This window comes from Microcaecilia unicolor, chromosome 9, assembly GCF_901765095.1.
Source record: "Microcaecilia unicolor chromosome 9, aMicUni1.1, whole genome shotgun sequence".
NCBI classification, from domain to species: domain Eukaryota; kingdom Metazoa; phylum Chordata; class Amphibia; order Gymnophiona; family Siphonopidae; genus Microcaecilia; species Microcaecilia unicolor.
Genome location: NC_044039.1, coordinates 144,712,949 through 144,734,064, shown reverse-complemented (window position 1 = coordinate 144,734,064; position 21,116 = coordinate 144,712,949). Strand labels below are relative to the sequence as shown.

Below are 21,116 nucleotides of genomic sequence, written 5' to 3'. Positions count from 1 at the left end.
CACTGGTTTTCATTTTGCCGTGCGTACATTTTGTGGCACAGAAAAAAAATGCCTTTTTTCCAGGAGCGCTAAGGAAATGGACCAGCACAAGTCCAAAGCACGTACCTACAGTGCAGGCCACTTTTCGGCACGCCTTAGTAAAAGAGCCTCTTTATTTGTTAAAGGTAGGTTAGGTCAAACTCCGGAGGGAAAAAAATATAGTTTATAAAACACAGGGGTTGCAAACAGAAAATGTCATTTTGTTTTGTTTTTTCTTATTTAATTTTGTTCCATAATTACATTACAAAACAAACTGATGAACCTAATAAAAGTCCCCAAAAGAGTCTATGGAGAGCAAATCACAAAGTACTGCAGAATTCAAAATTTTATTTATTTATTTTATTTTTGTTACATTTGTACCCCGCACTTTCCCACTCATGGCAGGCTCAATGCGGCTTACATGGGGCAATGGAGGGTTAAGTGACTTGCCCAGAGTCACAAGGAGCTGCCTGTGCCTGAAGTGGGAATCAAAACTCAGTTCCTCAGTTCCCCAGGACCAAAGTCCACCACCCTAACCACTAGGCCACTCCTCCATTAGCCTGGAGGTTCGTGGAGCACAAATTTGGATCAGCCTTTTGCAAATGTATTATTTGACTGCCAACCCTCTGCAGTAGAAGTTCCCTACCCCCAAAAAGTTAGTGCGTAGAGGGTGGCTTGCTTAAGATCATAGAGGGGAGGATGAAAAGGATTAAAACCCAGTGTGTTCATGCTTCCAGTTCTGTGCCACACAGTACCAGCCTGTGTGCTGCTGCTGAATACATCTTTAGCGTTTTGGGAGATACTGGATTAACCTACGAGAAATAATCGTCAAAAAAATGTATGCTTTCAAGGAATAGGGTTTCAGAAATAAGATGTCATTTATTTTTGTCTACCAAGTTTCCTGTCCTTCTGTTTTGAAATAATCATACATAAACTGCAAAGGAAATGATAACCCCCACCCCTTTACAAATCCACGAGGTAATTCCATCACAGCCCATTCACTTTGAATGGGTTGTGCTGGCATTACTGCACCGGCAACCGCTTGCGCGGGTGGCTTTGTAAAACTCTGTAAGACTTTTGTTACCTGAACTATGATGATTTTAATTTCTGTGATCTTTTTCTCCTTAAGGACAAGTACTTGAACAGGCTGCAAGAGCTGAGAGGCATTGTTGAATCCTCTGAATTCTTCCGGCGTCATGAGGTGAGTTGTAGAGCTGATAGGACTGACACACACAGGCTCCTGGTCAGTTGGGTGCTTGGTCCTGTGCTGAAAGCTGGTCCTTGATCTGCTGAGATCTTAACGGGAAGGAGAGAGCAAGCTTATGCAGCTAATCCTCTTTTCACAGTTACCTTTCTTTTTCTGTCTTTGGAAGCATCTGGTACCGAAATTTATGAGAAAACTATAGCTCCATAAGTGTCAAAATCTGTATGGCAATGTACATGTAAGCATTCTTTCTCCAAGGACAAGCAGAATAGCAAGTCCTCACAGCATGGGTGATGTCACAGATGGAACACAACATGAAAACATCAGTTTCAATGATTCTAGAAGCTTTTGTGAAGCCTTATCGTAGATTTATTTATTATTTATTAGGATTTATTTACCTCCTTTTTGAAGGACAACTCAAGGTGGTGTACAGTAAGCATAGATCAAACATGAGCAATAGGCAATTATAGCAGTACAAATATTCAACTAACAATACAAAATATGGCATGGTATACTACTTGCAACATCAGCACAATACGTAATGGAATATTATAATTGATAGTGAAGGGTAAGGTAAAGTTGTAACATATAGATGGGTAAGAAAGTAGGAAGAGTTAGAAAGTAAGGTGATTGATTTGAAGAAGTTGCACATGAGGTCAAAGAGATGCTTAAGTATTATCTCAGCTAGGGTAGGAGTGAATAAACATGTGCAGCCCGAGTTACTTCTTGTGTGTGTGAGTGAGACTAACAAGTTAGTTACTTCTTCCTTTAAAGGCCTGGTTGAAGAGGCAAGCTTTCATCTGCTTCCTGAAGTACAGATAGTCTTTTGTTCCACTCCCCCCACCTGCTGCTGTTATGCAGGACTAGCTCAGACTTTTCACAGAGCCGATTGGACACATCATTGAGAACTCCTGTCAAGGCTTCTTTTTTTGTGAATTTTGTTCTTTCATGATTCCTGTCACTGTCGTGCAGTTCCCAGTACTTTGCTAGAACCTTAGGTATTTTTTTGGCTGGTTCTAAGTTTTCTTTTTTCGCATTCACCTAGTACAGGTGAGGACCTTCAGTACCCTATTTGGCTATCATTCTTCAAAATCAAGCCATTTGATTTCAGGAGGCTGTATTTTTTGGTGACATGCTCCAGAAAAAAAGTCCCCAGTGACTTTAAAAAGTGCACCTGATGCAGCAAGACTATATCCATAACGGATACTTATAATTGCTGCTTGAAATGTCTGGGACCTGACCATAACCTCTCTTGATGTAATCTGTATTCATAGATGTCAAAGAAGTCTTCAGGGTCAAGAAAAACAGTTCAAACAAATTTTTGGCACATCTAAGTCTGGTCTGTTTATATCAGCATCAGAGGACTTGGTCTCCATGGGTCCAGGAGCTGCATTGGATGCTGGGGATACATTGGCATGGATCACTCTCAATATTCAGCATTGATAAGAGTCCATTGTGATTGAGCATCCTCCCCTTCTCACCTGAGAAAAACAATTCTTCCTGTTCTTAACATTGGAGGTTTATGATACTGATTACTGTGCAGAAGAGTGGGGTGCATCTCATCTCACCATGACAATTTTGTTGGCCAAATTTGAAACCCTTGGTACAATTTAAAAGTTTTCAGAGCATTCCAGCCTAATCTGGTTGTAATGCACTTTATCAACAAGCAGGGAGGAACAGGATCCTACCTCCTGTGTTGGAACATTTTTAGACTGTGGAAGTAGGCCACCTTTCATAGGATGATCCCCCAGAGCCATGTACCTGACAGGAAAGGACAACACCCTGGCAGACAAGCTGAGTCTGGAAAGGAGGTGGTTCAGAAGATATTTCGAGAGTGGGGCGTCCCCTCAATAGATCTGATTGCCACGCCTTAGAACAAAAAAGTACCCCAGGATAGAGACACATGGCAAACTAGCCTCGGGTAACTTTCTCCTAGACTTGGGACAAGGTCTTCAATATTCTTATTTTCATATCCCTGATAGTAAAAAGTCTTCTGAAACTCAGGGAACCATGATTCTCATAGCCTCCTTTTGGCTGAGGCAGGTGTGGTTCCCTCTTCTGAACTTTCATAAAAATCCATGAAACTAGGGAATTCTCCAACACTGATGTTGCTTCCCAAGATAAAATCCCTGGCTCCCACAACTTGGATGTTAAGAGGGTAACCTTGACTTCTCCTAATTTACCTTACAGTGTATTTCACATTATTGGGACTTTCAGGAGAAATTCCACTAGAAGGTTGTAAGAGATGTAAATGGAAGAGATTGGCTGTGTGGGGCAACAGACAGGCCCTAGATCCTTTTTCCTGTCCCACACAAAAACTAGTTAAATAACGTTCTACATTTGTCTGAGTCAGGTTTGAAAACCAACTCCATTAAGGAACACCTTAGCACAATTGGTATACATCACCAGCATGTAGAAAGTAAGCTCCGAAGTGGCAGGGAGCGGCGCACTGACAGCTGATTCCCAGGCAGGGGGAGGAGTAGGGAAACATGCTCTGTGTTTCCCTACTCCTCCCCCTGCCTGGGAATCAGCTGTGAGTGACGTCATCCTGGCTATGGAGCCTAGCTCAGCAACTCCAGGAGCCACAGACACAGGCAGTCCCACATTAGAACGTTGGTGGTGAGAATTATTATATAGGATATGTCCTGGATCTACATTTTCTTTTTTTATTTTATTTTATTTATCATTTTACTTAATTACATTCACATTTATCACATAAATGTAAGGAAATACAGAAATTAATATAAAAAGGAAAACAACTTCTCTCAACAACATATATATTTATACAATTGTCCACAATTGGAAGATCCAAGATCAGGAAAACAATCTTAAAGAAAATAAGAAAAACTCAAAATGGTTAATCTTACACTTCACATTTTCTGAGGGAGGAAGGTTAATCGGTTATTGCAGCTGGTGCAGTGGTAACTGAAGGAAGTTGCTGCAGAGGATTCTTCATCTGTTTCCACAAACTCTTATAATTTCTTAGGTTCAAACAAATAAGTAATAAGGAAATAAAACACTTACAAGGGAATCGTGCTAGGAAGGTCCCACCTAGGGCAATGATTCCTGGCTTAAAAGCCAAGACCTCACACCTCCCAGTCTGCGATTCCCTTGAAGTGTCAGGAAATATATGCATCTTTGAACCCAAAAAACTATCAACCATGTATCGGAAATACAATTTCAAAACATTGTTCCTATCTAAATCAAAGACGAAAGTCACTAATAATAACTCTATCTATAACTTCTGAATTTTCCAAATGTCAGTTAAACTTACATCTCTTTTCTCTGATAAAGAAGATTTTAAAGGAAATATAATTTTAGTCACCAAAAGGTGGCTATCAGAAGGTATTAACAAAGTATCAGAGAAATATTTCTTCAAGAATTCAGTAGCTGATATAGAATATTATAGGTAAATTTATCATTCTCAAGTTATTTTCCCTTAATTGGTACTCCAGAAATTCCAATTTTTACAAGAAAGATAACTATTCTTCATTACCAAATTATCTGATTTTCATAGAGAAGCCATTTCAGTAATCAAAGTCTCTATTTTTATATCTTGGACTTCCACTTTGTTAGATAAGTATTAATATAAATTCTTTAACTCACATAGTGAAAAATTTTAAACATCTGAAGAAGAGAGTTATTCGCATTCTGCTGCAGTTCCTATAGTATGTCCATTATGACATTATTGGCTTCACCAAGTCCAATTTCTCCACAGAAACCGCTCCAGATAACTTTGGGGGGAAGAGCTCACTCTCCAATCCCCCAGTTGGTTTATTATCCGAGTCGATGCTGCGCCAGGACCTCCTCAGGTCATGTGAAAATCCTAACCCACTTCGGGCGTTTCCATTATTGACCTCCATAGCGAAGCATTACTATTTCCGGGTCTTGGAGGGGTCGTGCCAACAGGGGGACTCAAAGTCACTCTCTCCACTGAGATTCGGCAATAAAGCCTTGCTGTTCCCTGAAGCAAGAACCGATATCCCCGACGTTATGACCCCGAATCTCTCCAAAATAGACTGGGAAGTGGTGGGAACCCCAGCCGTGTTCGAGGAGGACAGCACCACGGCTTTGCCTTTTCTCTTCCCCATTCTCTGGGGAGCGCGCCCTCTTCTTCAGGCATTCTGGTGTAAAACGGGAACTCAACTAGCGTACGTCCTCCCTCAACGCCATCTTGGATCCTCCAGGTTGGGACACTCTTTGTCTGGTTTCTCCTCAGAGGCCTGTCTGATATGGGTAACCCTACAGCATAGCCCTCTGAGTCATTGAAACACGGAAGCCCCTCCACCACTTACAAGGTGGTGTCCCTTCGGAGGGGTTTACCAGCATTTTTAAATAAAAAAAAAATGTAAAGCCTAATATTAGTTGGAGTTGGACAGTAGAAAAATAGAGCGTTGGAGTTGAAGGTTTGGTGTACCAACTCCACAGCCCTGATTTCTTCCTAAGGTAGTGTAAGATTTCTACCTTAGTTATCCTGCCAATATTTTTCCCATTGGATTGTAGGAAAACTTTAGCTTTCTATTTGGAGTGGACTAAGGCCCAGATGCATCAACCAAACGTAAAAGAATGTAAAACGTAAAAGTTCTTATCGAATTTGAAAAAACAAACAATGCACTAAAAAAACACCTCAGGAATGTTCGGTGCGGTATTCCAAAGTCGGATGCATTAAAGTATCGTTAATCTGGTCAAATCTCCGCCTGCGGTATAGGGAACGCATGCTCACAATTGCCAAGAAGAACAGCTGATCGGGTAAAAAGTGTGGGGGAATTGTGCCGAGCATCAGCACAATCCTCCCGCACGTGTTTGACAGGTCTGGGCTGTCAAAAGCCCAAACCTGTCAAACACCCTGTCAAACTAGAAATACCCTGCCCCGAGGCCCAAGCAGCGGGGGCTGGAGGTCCGGTGGTGGGCAACAACAAAATTTACTTTGTAACCTCTGTAAAGTGAATAAAACACTGCAACCACAAAACCAGGGTTATACATAGAAATAAAAAAAATTGTTAGGTATACAGTCAAAAGAGGAAATACTGACCGACAACAAAACCCCCTCCCACCCACCGAGCGAAGGAAGTCTCCAGCCCCCCCCCCCCCCAAACCCCTGAAATTGGTCCCTGGTGCTCTAGTGGCCGCCAACAAAACACCCACCCACCCAGCGAGCGGAGGGGGACTGGAGGTCCGGCGGATCTGTAGACCACCCCAACTCCCCCCCCAATGTTGTTCCAGCAAGTGCAGCCCCCCTACCTTAGTTGGAGGAGGGACGCAGCCTGCCTCCCTCCTCTTCTTTGGCTTGACAACATCAAAATGGCGGCGCCCAGCCCTGCCCAGCACATCCTGGGATGCGCTGGGCGGGGCTACAGACCATGTAAGGGAATGCTGGAACAACATTGGGGGGGGGGGAGTTGGGGTGGTCTAGAGGTCCGGCGGACCTCCAGCCCCCCTCCGCTCGCTCGGTGGGTGGGTGTTTTGTTGGGGGGCTGTACTTGCTGGAACAACATTGGGGGGGGGGGAGTTGGGGTGGTCTAGAGGTCCGCCGGACCTCCAGCCCCCCTCCGCTCGCTCGGTGGGTGGGAGTTTTGTTGGGGGGCTGAACTTGCTGGAACAACATTGGGGGGGAGTTGGGGTGGTCTAGAGGTCCGCCGGACCTCCAGTCCCCCTCCGCTCGCTGGGTGGGTGGGTGTTTTGTTGGCGGCCACTAGACCACCAGGGACCAATTTCAGGGGTTTGGGGGGGGGGGGGCTGGAGACTTCCTTCGCTCGGTGGGTGGGAGGGGGTTTTGTTACCGGCCAGTATTTCCTCTTCTGACTGTATACCTAACAATTTTTTTTATTTCTATGTATAACCCTGGTTTTGTGGGTGCAGTGTTTTATTCACTTTACAGAGGTTACAAAGTAAATTTACGAGTCCACACAGCCACAACGAGAGGTACAGACCTCTCGTTGTTTTTCCAGCGTGTTTCCTTCGTTAAGGCATTCGGAAAAGGTTGGTGCATCTCGGTTCAATGGGGTTTGTACACGAATTGCTCATCTGCATTCCGTTTTCGTTAGCTGCTAGCTTCGTCGGTAAAAGCCCTTTGATGCATGCAACGGATCAAAATTTCCTCGTTGGAGGGTCGTTAAAGGGTCGTTAAAGTTTAGTGCATCTGCCTCTAAATTTCTTAGAAAGTCCATCCACTTTTTTCCTTTCCTTTTACCCTAATAAACTGGGGACTGCTGTTACCAAACACACACTATCCATTTGGGTAGCAGATTCCATTTTCTCTGATTTTGCCCAGACAAGCTTGACTCTCAAGTGTTATTTCATGGCTTACAATGTCAGAGCTATAACTGCATCATTAGCCCACTTGAGATCAGCCTCCATGGTAGAAATTTGCAAGGCTGCAACATGAACTTCTGTCCAAACTCTCACATGTCACTCACTACTCTCTAGAAAGACTCTTGATGTCACAATGGGTTTGGCCACTCTGTCCTCTAGAATCTCTTTGGGTATTGGAATCCAGCTCCATCCCCCCAGGCCCTTTTCTATTAATTCCAGGCTGCTTTCCCCCCACCCCCCCCCAAAAAAAAAAAATAGAAAAGGCTTTTTCCACCAAAAATGTTTGCTGGCATCTGTGTTTTGCAACAACTTCCATTATTATTGTTTAAGGTAGCCTTAGCTAGGGTCTCCCATGCAGTGAGGATTAGCTGTCCTACTTGCTTGTTCTTGGAGAAAACCAGCTACTTACCCGTAATAGGTGTTCTCCCTGGACACAGGGCTGCCGGGGGGGGGGGGGGGGGGGGGAGGGCAGGGGGTACAAAATTCCCCAGGCCCGGGCCTCCAAGGGGGTCCCGGCACCGCAGTCCCCTCCATCTGCCCCCTCCGTCCACAACTGGGCCGGGCCCCCCTGAGTTCAAATCATAGCGCCTCACCTCGACCTCGCTCCTTGTGAAAGAAGCGCAGTAGCGACAGTCTGCAGATCGCCTCTCTTCGGGCCTTCCCTCCCTGTGTCCCGCCCTCGCGCAAGTTATGTCAGACTAGGGCGGGACACAGGGAGGGAAGGCCCAAAGGGAGGTGATCTGCAGATTGCCGCTGCTGCGCTTCTTTCACAAGGAGCGAGGTCAAGGTGAGGCGCTATGACTTGAATTCAGGAGGGCCCGGCCTGGCGGTGGACAGAGGGAGGTGGGTGGAGAGGGGGCGGCGACGACGACGACCTCGGGGGGGGGGGGGCGGTGGCGGTGGGGCCCTGGGGGCGGCTTTGCCCCGGGCCCGGCCCAGTCTCTCAGCGACAGTTGATTCAAGTTCTCATATCCCCACCCGCCCATCTCCTCAAGGAATTGTACTCTACTCTAAGTTTTGTTACTAGATTGAGGTGGTCCTGGGCAGCAGCAGCAGCAGCAGCCATGATGAGGCTCCACAAAAGCTGGTGTTGTGTTCCGCGCAAGGCTCTCTCTGTGACGTCACCCATGCTGTGAGGACTTGTTTCTTACTGTCCAGAAGAACTTCTACTATACATAAGTACTGGTTTAAAAAAGTTCCTTTCAAACTCTCGGGATATTTTTAAGCTGCTTCCTTTGACTCCTAACCCCTAAGAAGTTGCTATGTGGATTCACAGAATTTCCACAGGTGTAACTGTGCAATGCAGTGTGTCTATGCCTTTGTTGGGAAGTCCCCCTGGTGGCCATTAGTGGAAGCAGATGGCAGTCTGAGAAGAAGTAGCAAAGGCTGGCTTCAGCAATAGTTACTGAAGTGACTGAAAGGCCATTAGGGACAGAAAAGTACCTGCAATAATAGTATATGGTACAGAAAGGTGGTGCATCAACTGTGGAATAAACAAAAAAGGAGGCAGAAGCAGCAGGAGGTACTCTTTGCAGCTCCTGTTGCTATCTTCTGGCAGGATCTAAAGGGAACATGTGGGCGAGTTGGCAGGCACTCATGTCAAAATAAAGCAGGAAGCTGGGGGAAGGGGGAATCCTGAGAGTGAAAGAGATAAAATAGGAGACCCGAAGAGAGTAAAAACTAGGAAGGTTTTTTGGCAAGTTGAGGAGAGTACTGTGGGAGTTAAACCTAAGGAGGTGAGGGGGCAGAGAGAGAGAGGGAGGGGTACTTGAGTAATAGGGAAGTAGAGTGTGAACTGAGAAAAATCAACAAAGGAGGGGATCAAGGCTGGGTTGAGAACTGCTGGGGGGGATAGTTGTGGTAAGAGAGAGATAAAGATGAAATAAATGAGGGAGAGTAAGACTTTAGGGAATGGGAAGGAGAATGCAAGCTACGCAATAACCCTGTGGATAGAGAGATGGGGGGGTTGAGTCTGTTTGAGGTAGAGAGCAAGCTATGGAATGTCAAGCTAGGAGAGAGAAAAGTTGGGAGGAATGTCAGGGACTTCAGATGGGAGAAGTCTCCAAAAATTCTTTTACAAATGCTTCCGCTTTGAGTACTGTAATAACTTAATTGCAATACAGAAAAAATAATCACTCACTAATTTAATGTTTGATTAATTACAATCCTGCCAATATTCAAAACTATTTAACTGGCCAGGAACGGCTCCTGGCCAGTTAAATAGTGTTTAAGCACCTAACCATGGATATTCAGCAGGAGATAATCAGTTATCTCCCGCTGAATATCCTGGTTAGTGGCTATATTGTGCGACATAGCTATTAGGTGCAGATATTCAAAACCAAATCGGCTATGTTGAGCGGTCAAAATAGGCTGCTTAAATAGCAGGCCTATCAGACTGCTAAAGTGTTAACCGGTTAACGCTGAATATCGGCATAGCCAGTTAACCTTTTAGCGACCAAAATAAACCCAGATATTCGATGCTGGTCGCAGGAAATGACCCAGCATTGAGTATCCAGGGTCAGCATCGATTGCGGTACTTATGCGGGCTAACTATCGGCCCCAGTATGCATAATGTTTTCAGGATTTTCTGGTATCATGCTCAAAATTTTAAAATATTTTGCACAGAATTCCTCCAGGAGTAATACTTGACATAATTAATATTAATAGGTAGTTTATGAGATTGTTCCAAACATGGCTGCTAGAGATTCAGGGAATATTGAGGTAAGTTTTGGATCATTGTCTTGCTGAAGTATCCAACCTGTTTTCAGCTTCAAAATTTCTTAGAAATATAGAAAAATTAAGGCAGATAAAGATCATATGGCCTATCCAGTCTGCCCATCCATACCATCTACTCTCCCTTTCACTCCCTTAGAGATCCTATGTATTTGTCCCAAGCTTTCTTGAAATCAGATGCAGTTTTCATCTCCACCACCTCCACTGGGAGGCCATTCCATGAATTCACCACCCTTTCCGTGAAGAGGTAGTTCCTCAGGTTACTTCGGAGTCTGTCCCCTTTAACTTCATCCTATGCCCCCTCATTCCAGTGCTTCCTTTCAGTTGAAAGAGACTTGCCTCCTCTGCGTTTATGCCATGGAGGTATTTAACACATTTCTGTCATATCTTCCTTCTCCCTCTTTTCTTACAAAGTATATATATTGAGATCTTTAAGTGTATCCTCGTATGCTTTATGATGAAGACCACTGGCCATTTTAGTAGCTGCCCTCTGGACTGACTCCATCCTGTTTATATCTTTTTGAAGGTGTGGTCTCCAAAATTGTACACAATATTCTAAATTAGATCTCACCAAAGTCTTATACAGGAGCATTATTACCTCTCTTTTTCCTACTGGCCATTCCTCTTCCTATGCACCCAAGCATCCTTCTAGCTTTTGCCAGTATTATCTGCAAAGAGGTAAACCTAACCAGACAACTCTTCAGCAATATCACTCACAAAAAATGTTAAAAAGAACCAGCCCAAGAACAGAACCTTGCAGCACACCACTGGTAACATTCTTTTCCTCAGAATGAGCTCTGTTTACAACTACCCTCAGTCACCTTCCACTCAACCAGTTCTTAACTCAGTCAGTCACTTTAGAACCCATACTGAGGACTCTCAGTTCATTTATTAGGGGCTCTTTTACTAAGGTGCACCGAAAAATGGCCTGCACTGGTGTAGGCGTTTGTATTGGATGTACGCATGTCCATTTTTTAGCGCGCCTGCAAAAAAGGCAAATTTTTTTTTGCATAAAATGGACGTGCGGCAAAATAAAAATCAGCGCACGTCCATTTTGGGCCTGAGACCTTACTGCCACCCATTGATTACGCGGTAAGGTCTCGCATGTTAACCAGGCAATAATCGTAAGCAGGCGTACATTGGCGATTACTGCTCAGTTAGGACCACACAGTAGAAAATAGAAATTATTTTCTGCCATGTGTTTTGGATGTGCATCAAAATTAGGATTACCGCCCAGGGCATGTGGTAGGCAGGCGATAGTTCTAATTTGACGTATGTTGTATACGCATAGGCGCCTATGCATCTTAGTAAAAGGGCCCCTTAGTCGTCTATGTGGAACTGTGTCAAAGGCTTTGCTAATATCTAAATACACTACATCTAGATCTCTCCCTTGATCCAGTTCGCTGATCACCCAGTCAAAGAAATTAATCAGATTTGCCTGACAAGATCTTCCTCTATTGAAACCATTTTGCCTCATGTTCTGTAAAGATTCCAAAAACTTTACTATTCTCTGTTTTAAAAGTGTTTCACTAACAGTGGGATATTGCCTCCTCCGGGGACAGGGAGATATCTATTGTACCTAAATGTATGAGTACCTCATCGAGCTATTGCTTAAAAAAAAAGGCATCAGCTCAATCCAAAACCCCTCTTCTAGGATATGGTGCTATTTAGGTAAATCCATTTTTTCCTTCCACCCACACAGTATTTCCCGTGCCACTGGTTGCTGCTGAACCTCACAGCATAGATGTATCCTACTGCTTAATGGTTCACAAGGTGCTCTTTTCTTCAAATGCTCCACCTTCTTTATTCCACATTTATCTTCTGAAATTACCGCAAGAGCCATGCGGTAGTCGGGCGGTAAGTCCATTTTGGAGCCTTAGTAAAAAGGGCCCTCAGTGTCCCTACGCATTACCCTACTTTATCACTCTCCTTGAACTATGCCTGTAACATATTTGGAAAGCAGGCCATCTGCAATTCAAATGCATTGGAAACCCAGATGGCCAGCGGGCCACAGGGCCAGACATTACAGGATTAGTAAGGCAGGATTGGCACAGCTATTCGTGACAGAGCATTTTTATATAATATATGCTCCCAAATGTTTCCCACAAATAGAGTAAATGCAATATATTACAATGGAATTAGGAAATAAGGGCAGGGAGAGGGCACAAAGAACGTGGGAGGGGGTGCAATGTGGCTGACCGAGAGTCCGAGGACCAGATAGCACAGAGAAGAATCCAGGATACAAGAGCAAAAGGGAAAGGGGACTTGATATGCTGCCTTTCTGAGGTTTTTTTGCAACTACATTCAAAGTAGTTTACATAGTATATACAGGTACTTATTTGTACCTGGGACATGGAGGGTTAAATACTTATTTGTACCTGGGACAATGGAGGGTTAAGTGACTTGCCCAGAGTCACAAGGAGCTGCAGTGGGAATTGAACTCAGTTCCCCAGGATCAAAGTCCACTGCACTAACCACTAGGCTACTCCTCCACTGGTGTTTGAAATGAGAGAAAGGTGATCCCTGAAGTGTTATGGTCAATGGAGGGGAGATGTAGCAGATGGAAAGGAGAGAAAGTTAGGGGAGAGAAAGGTACATAAGTATTGCCACATTGGGACAGACCAAAGGTCCATCAAGCCCAGCATCCTGTTTCCAACAGTGGCCAATCCAGGTCACAAATACCTGGCAAGATCCCGAAAAAGCTCAATACATTTTATGCTGTTTATCCCAGAAATAAGCAGTGGATTTTCCCCAAGTCAATTTAATAATGGTCTATTGACTTTTCCTTTAGGAAACCGTCCAGACTTTTTTAAAACCTCGCTAAGCTAACTGCCTTTACCACATTCTCTGGCAACGAATTCCAGAGTTTAATTACACGTTGAGTGAAGAAAAATTTTCTCCGATTCATTTTAAATGTACTACTTTGTAGTTTAATCGCATGCGTCCTAGTCCTAGTATTTTTGGAAAGAGTAAACAAACGATTCACGTCTACCCGTGATCCGTGAAATGTTAGTGTCAGTGGAGGGGAGGTGTAGCAGGTGACAAGATCAGAAAGGAACTACACAGGCGAGGTCATTGGAAAGGACACTGAAGACCAATAACACCCTGAAAGCCACTGCTGTTTTCGAGAAGCAGAAATAGAAAGTCATTATAAACACACGATAAATGTGATAAATAAATAGATACATGATGAGTAATAAAGAAGCCATCAGAACCGTATATCACCCACTGCACAGTTTTCTTACTTTCAGGTGAACTTACAGGCTGTCACTCATCAGGAGTTCTCCTTAGTGTACTCGACCAACTTAAATCCAGTGCTACTACTGACGTGAACAATCAAACAGCAACAAATATATTTCAAATAATCGTCTATTCTTCAGTGTCTTATACAATATCACGATTCGAAAGCGCCAAACCCCTTCATGAAAAACTACATTGGCTCCCAATCAAAGAACGTATTACTTTTAAAATCTGCACCCTGGTCCACAAAATTATCGATGGTGATGCCCCAAGATATATGACTGACCTCATAGACCTGCCAACCAGAAACTCAACCAGATCATCATGAACATACATAAATGTTCGCCACCCTAGTTGCAAAGGACTCAAGTACAAATTAATTTATGGATCCAGTTTCTCCTATATAAGCACGCAACTCTGGAACGCACTCCCTAAAGCCGTAAAAACTACGTACGACCACCTCAACTTCTGGAAATCACTTAAGACCAACCTGTTCGAAAAGGCATACTCCACTGACCCAACATAAGTGCCTGAACCCAGCAACACAAAGAAAACCGAAACTTGTAATGAACACTATATAACTTTCCTCTCTAAGATTTAAAATGTGTCTGTAACATATTCATCTCATTGACAATAATATCACTCTGTATTTGTTTCTTCACCGGAGGTGGCTATCGCCTCACGGTACTATGTAAGCCACATTGAGCCTGTAAATAGGTGGGAAAATGTGGGGTACAAATGTAACAAATAAATAAATAAATACACTACATCTAGATCTCTCCCTTGATCCAGTTCACTGATCACCCAGTCAAAGAAATTAATCAGATTTGTCTGACAAGATCTTCCTCCGTTGAAACCATGTTGCCTCATGTTCTGTAAAGATTCCAAAAACTTTACTATTCTCTGTTTTAAAAGCATTTCACTAACAGTGGGATATTGCCTCCTCTGGGGGCAGGGAAATATCTATTGTACCTAAATGTATGAGTACCTCATCGAGCTATTGCTTAAAAAAAAAAAAGGCATGAGCTAAATCCAAAACCCCTCTTCTAGGATATGGTGCTATTTAGGTAAATCCATTTTCCCTTCCACCCACACAATATTTCCCGTGCCACTGGCTGCTGCTCAACCTCACAGCACAGATGTATCTTACTGCTTAATGGTTCACAAGGTGCTCTTTTCTTCAAATGCTCCACCTTCTTTATTCCACATTTTTCTTCCCCAGTTGTAGCCAACAGTTCAAATTTCATTTCACCAGTACCAGGAGCTTTGTTGAAAAAAAAAAAAGTTCAGGTTTGTGGAAGTTCTCTTTACAAGACAAACTGTTTTGATGAGGTTGTTGAAAAGGTTTCCTTTTGACACCTCTTTCATGCAGATCATTGCTGTGGAAAGCAATCCTGTACTTTGGACAACTACTTCAGTGACAGCTAAACTTTTCAGCGGTTATTTGCATCAATGTGTGGGTTTTGTTTTGCAAATCTGACCAGTTTTTGGGCAGCTCTAGCAGAGATTTTTTTTTGGTCTTCCAGATCTTGCCTTTACTTCAACTGTTTCTTAATAATGTTTTTGACAGTTAAAATTGCTAGGTAGGAGCATTTAGATATTTTTTATAGCCTTCTCCTGCTTTAAAAGAGTGAATCATCTTCATCTGCAACTGCTCAGACATCAGTTTTGTATGCACTGACTGAATTTAAAACATTCTAATATGCATGCTAACAAATTCACATCCCTCGTACTACTTTACCCTATGGTGAGACCATAAGTGCCAGCTCTGTGGGTGTGTATACTCACCCAAAAAACCCAGACAGCTGCTTAGAGGATCCTGTGGTTGTTGGAAATAAACAATCCACTCTTAATTTAGAATATTCACCAACATACAACAAAAGGCTAAATATGAGGGGGAAAAAAGACCTTAGAACTTTAATAAGCTTTGTACCACTAATGCAGGTGTACCAAAGACTGAGTTATAATTACTGGTCTAATTAAAACTCCTCAAAAATAAAATTATCCAATATAACTAAGTGCATTTATCTTTAAAATGTGTTGACATTGTAGTGTAGCATACTATCAGGGGCATTTTCGATAGAGAAGGGCGCCCATCTTCTGATACAAATCGGGAGATGGGCGTCCTTCTCTCAGGGTCGCCCAAATCAGCATAATCAAAAGCCGATTTTGGGCGCCCTCAACTGCAGTCCGTCGCGGGGACGACCAAAGTTTATGGGGGCATGTCGGAGGCGTAGTGAAGGCGGGACTGGGGCATGCTTAAGAGATGGGCGTCCTTGGCTGATATTGAAAAAAAGAAGGGCGTCCCTGTCGAGCATTTGGTCGACTTTACTTGGTCCATTTTTTTTCATGACCAAGCCTCAAAAAGGTGCCCAAACTGCAGTGGTGTACCAAGGGGGGGGCGGTGGGGGCGGTCCGCCCTGGGTGCACGCCACTGGGGGGTGCCGTGGCATGTGCCTGTGGGCTCCGACTTCGCGAACTTCGCTCATTCGCTGCAGCTCCCTCTGCCCCGGAACAGGAAATAACCTGTTCCGGGGCAGAGGGAGCTGCAGCAAACGAGCGAAGTTCGCGAAGTCGGAGCCCACAGGCGCGCGCTGCGGCACCCCCCCCAGCAGCGTGCACCCCGGGGCGGTGTAATTTCGCCGGGGAGGGAGGAAGATGTCATTTCGCAGGCGGGGGGGGGGGGGGCGCTGCACCCGAGGGGGGGCGCATCGGCGATCCGCCCCGGGTGCCATCCATGCTAGGAACGCCACTGCCAAACTGACCAGATGACCACCAGAGGGAATCGGGGATGACCTCCCCATACTCCTCCAGTGGTCACCAACCCCCTCCCACCCTAAAAAAAAAAAATTATTTTTTTTTGCCAGCCTCTATGCCAGCCTCAAATGTCATACCCAGCTCCATGACAGCAGTATGCAGGTCCCTGGAGCAATTTTAGTGGGTGCAGTGCACTTCAGGCAGGCGGACCCAGGTCCATCCCCCCCCCCCCCACCTGTTACACTTGTGCTGGTAAATGTGAGCCCGTCAAAACACACCCGAAACCCACTGTACCCACATGTAGGTGCCCCCCTTCACCCCTTAGGGCTATGGTAGTGGTGTACAGTTGTGAAGAGTGGGTTTTGGGGGGATCAGCACCGAAGGTAAGGGAGCTATGCACCTGGGAGCAATTTGTGAAGTCCACTGCAGTGCCCCCTAGGGTGCCCGGTTGGTGTCCTGACATGTGAGGGGGACCAGTGCAGTACGAATGCTGGCTCCTCCCACGACCAAATGCCTTGGATTTCGTCATTTTTGAGATGGGCGTCGGTTTCCATTATGGCTGAAAACCGGGGACGACCATCTCTAAGGTCGACCTAAGTGTTGGGATTTGGGCGTCCCCGACCGTATTATCGAAATGAAAGATGGACGCCCATCTTGTTTCGATAATACGGGTTTCCCCGCCCCTTCGCCGGGACATCCTTAGAGATGGGCACCCTTAGAGATGGTCATCCCCTTTCGATTATGCCCCTCCACGCCATATTGTTATTTGAATATTTTTACTGCTGTAATTGTTTATTGCTTATATTTGACTTATTCTTGCTGTATATTGCCTTGAGTGAATTCCTTCAAAAACGCGGGAAATAATTCCTAATTAATTTATTAATTTATTGCATCTTAATCACTTTCCCAGTAAAGGCTCCGGTTTTGCATTTGCTGCTTCAGGGGTGTTTTTTTCATCTTATACCAGAAGTTTTCAACCCAGTACTTGGGGCATACCTAGCCAGTCAGGGTTTTCAAGGGCTATCCTGAAAACCCCGACTGGCTGGGTGTGCCCCGAGGACTGGGTTGAAAACCTCTGTCTTACATCAACACAATTGCTATTACTGCCACTGTTATCACTTCCTGTTGCTGCCAACCAACCAATCAATCAATCAATCAATCAATCAGGGATTAATATTAAATATCATAGACCAATCAATATTATCAGCAATATTTAAATGATTTTCTTAAATTTAGCAAGGTGTTTTAGAAAACCTTGCCAATCAGAGTTCTGAGGAAGACCAAACGGTTCAATGGAATTATGCTGGAGTTATAGTTCTGAGATTTTTTCTCCTTGTATTTAACATTATTTTGTATATTGGTGAATATTTGATATAAGCTGCTAGGCATCTGCCTATACTGAAAGCTCTTCATAGCTAGCCTATAGTTCTTGCTACCTACCAAGGCTAATTCATTTTGTTTCATTGTGATATGTGCAGATAACACTCAAATCAGGAAGGATAGATAAAAAGATACTTAATTTTTATCTGAATACATTGGTCTCCGCATACACAGCATAGTTATAGTTGCCAAATGATCACAGAAGACAGCACCAAACACAGCAACAGACCCAAATCCCTCTCTCTGGTCTCTCTGCCCAGCTCCAGAACGAGTGAGTTGAGGAGGCCTGAAGAGACAGTAAAGTGTAATAAAGGCAAAATTTGAAATGCGTGTGAAACAAAAACACTAAAAGTGTTACTTTTTGCATTGAACTGCCCCAGCAGCAGTTAGGCCATAGGAAGTCTGTGACCATAAAAGGCAGAGAGTAAAAAAACTGGATGCCTTTTGGTCATTCAGATGAATACATTATTTTCTTTGTTGTAAATTCTACTGCAAAAAACTTACTGACTGAACCATATAACTTCTGTGGGACAGTGACACCTTGTGGTAAAGTGTGAAATCTATCCTTTTAAAATATGCTGACAGAGACATCTGTTATCACACTTGGTTTAATTTTATTATTCTTTCTGACCATTAAAAATGTTTAGGTACTGCTGTGTTCAAACCATCCCCTCCCCTCTCTCTTCCGTGTCAGAAACACACACAGAGGGGTTGGAAGAATTCCAAAAAGCCATGTTCTTCGTGCTTTCCCCACTTGTTTATTATTTTCAATCCATTAAAAATCAGCACACAATTTTGCATTAAAAATTGCAGAAAAGATGTTGTGTTAAACGTTGTACCATGCAGGGGTTGCGCCAGCTTTTGTTCACTTAGGGATTCATTGAAACATACAGGTTAACCAGAGGTGCCTAAGTTTTACACACAACATCTTATTTAGGCGATCACCTCAGTAGCATCCAAGAATAATCCAGAGGCTCAAGGAGTAGCAACTCTTTGAACAGGAACTTGATTTATCAATAAATTATCCTGTTAAGGAAAACATAACAGAAAGCCTCTTATTAACCTGGCTAAAAGGATTTGCACTGTGGAAGCCTGTGCATGCTGTTAGCTAGACTAGGTGAAAGAAATTTTCAGACAGGCCAAAATAATTGGGTAAATAGCTTTGTAAACAGAATTCCATTTTCCTAGGACTTATCTGCAAAATGCATTTTAAATTCTGTAGGCTAGAAACCTATGAAATAGTCATGGGAAACCTTTTAAAGCTCAAGTGCCATATAATGCCAAATAGTGGGGTCCTTTTACCAAGCTGCAGGAAAAAGGGCCCTGCGGTAGCTGTTTTTCCTGCGTGCCAGGGCCCTTTTTACTGCAGCGGGTAAAAAGCCCCTAAAAATGGCTATGTGGTAAAATTACTCTTACCGTGTGGCCATGCGGGGGGGGGGGGGGGGGGGGGGGGGGGGGGGGCAGCATTTAGCACCACCCATTGAGTGGCTGTAAGGACTCTTGCGGTAACCCAGCAGTAACTGGGCAGTGTGTGACGATTCCTGATTATCACTGCGCTATAAAATAAAATATCTGGTGCGCTGGAAATACCTCCAGTGGCCGCGTTGGGCCAGCAGAAGTTCCAGGTTAGCGTGCGGTAAGCCTGCATTAGACTTACCAACGCTTTGTGTTAGACTTTGCTTATCATTATGGTCTTAGTTGAGTTGGATGAGTTTTAAAGTATTAACATTGTAAGTCATGTGACCACAGATCGCTCTTTCCTTCTTAGGTGATTGGAAGTTCACTGCTTTTTGTGCATGACAAAAGTGGACGTGCCCAGATATGGCTCATTGATTTTGGAAAGACAACACTTCTATCTGATGGGCAGACCTTGGATCATCGGATCCCCTGGCGAGAGGGGAATCGGGAGGATGGTTACCTTTTTGGAATGGATAACTTGATTGATATCTTAGCAAGTCTCAGAGAGAGATGAGCACCACATGCACCTAAAGAACTTGAAAGGCATGTACTGACCGAAAAGGATTTTTACATTCAGATGCTTTTCACTTGTTTACTTCATGGAATTCTCAAGTCATGACAGCATGACGGACTTTTAAACACAAGCAGTCGATAAACCAGATTATTTTTGCAGCATTCTGACTCCAGATATACCAAATCAGGAGCATCAAATTTGGAAATAGAATGGAGTGACTCTTGCTTGATCCCTGTGCTGGATAAGGAATGAGTGAAATACATTTCTAAAACAACGAACAGCTTCAGTTCTTGCACTGAATGTACCTGGATTCCAATCTGGCTGTGTAGTATGAGCAGGACAGTCTTTGGAAACCCTGATGGAATGCAGGAGGACTATAATGCACCCTTATTTAACTAATGTTTTAAAAGGAGATGTTATTGTACATCAGGAGTGGAGGAGTTGCCTAATAGAGCAGCAGGCTGAGAACCGGGGAAGCCCAGTTCAAATCCCACTGCGGCTCCTTGTGATCCTGATCAAGCCCTTTAACCCTCCATTGCCTCAGGTACAAACTTAGATTGTGAGCCTTCCAGGGACAGAAAATTACCTATAGTACCTGAATATACACTGCTTCAATAGCCGTCAGACTTGCAGGTGGTATATAAGAAATTATAAATAAAAGGTGATTTGTTATAGATGAGGGAGGGAGGGGGTTACAGCAGATTGCCTTTCCATAATGATCATCTTAGACTGTTGTAAAACAGACAAGTTAGATGGTGGTGATTATTTAAAAGGTACAGTACCTACATTATGTTACCCTCAACACATGCAACTCAAGATGAGCTGCTTTTTAAAACTCAGCACTACTCTATAAAAAGTTTTAATCTTTTTGCTTTTAACTGGTAATCCTTATATTCACAGGCTAATTGAAACTGCACTTAAGTGCATAAGTACATAAGTAATGCCACACTGGGAAAAGACCAAGGGTCCATCGAGCCCAGCATCCTGTCCACGACAGCGGCCAATCCAGGCTAAGGGCACCTGGCAAGCTTCCCAAACGTACAAACATTCTATACTTGTTATTTCTGGAATTGTAGATTTTTCCCAAGTCCATTTAGTAGTGGTTTATGGACTTGTCCTTTAGGAAACCATCTAACCCCTTTTTAAACTCTGCCAAGCTAACCGCCTTCACCATGTTGTCCGGCAACGAATTCCAGAGTTTAATTATTCGTTGGGTGAAGAAAAATTTTCTCCGATTTGTTTTAAATTTACTACACTGTAGTTTCATCGCATGCCCCCTAGTCCTAGTATTTTTGGAAAGCGTGAATAGACGCTTCACATTCACTTGTTCCATCCCACTCATTATTTTATATATCTCTATCATGTCTCCCCTCAGCTGTCTCTTCTCCAAACTGAAAAGCCCTAGCCTCCTTAGTCTTTCTTCAGAGGGAAGTCGTCCCATCCCCGCTATCATTTTAGTCGCCCTTCGCTGCACCTTTTCCAATTCTACTATATCTTTCT

General features: G+C 43.8%; 1 protein-coding gene across 1 annotated transcript in view; it reads left to right on the top strand.

Moving 5' to 3' along the window:
* The window catches only part of ITPKA (inositol-trisphosphate 3-kinase A), a 154,025-nt gene extending 133,921 nt beyond the window's left edge, over positions 1–20,104 (top strand). The window contains exons 6-7 of the mRNA XM_030214389.1: positions 1,148–1,219; positions 19,413–20,104. Of these exons, the coding sequence (XP_030070249.1) occupies positions 1,148–1,219; positions 19,413–19,616 (276 nt within the window). The 3' untranslated portion in view covers positions 19,617–20,104. The remainder of the gene's footprint in view (positions 1–1,147; positions 1,220–19,412) is intronic.
* The last annotated feature ends 1,012 nt before the right edge of the window (positions 20,105–21,116 follow it).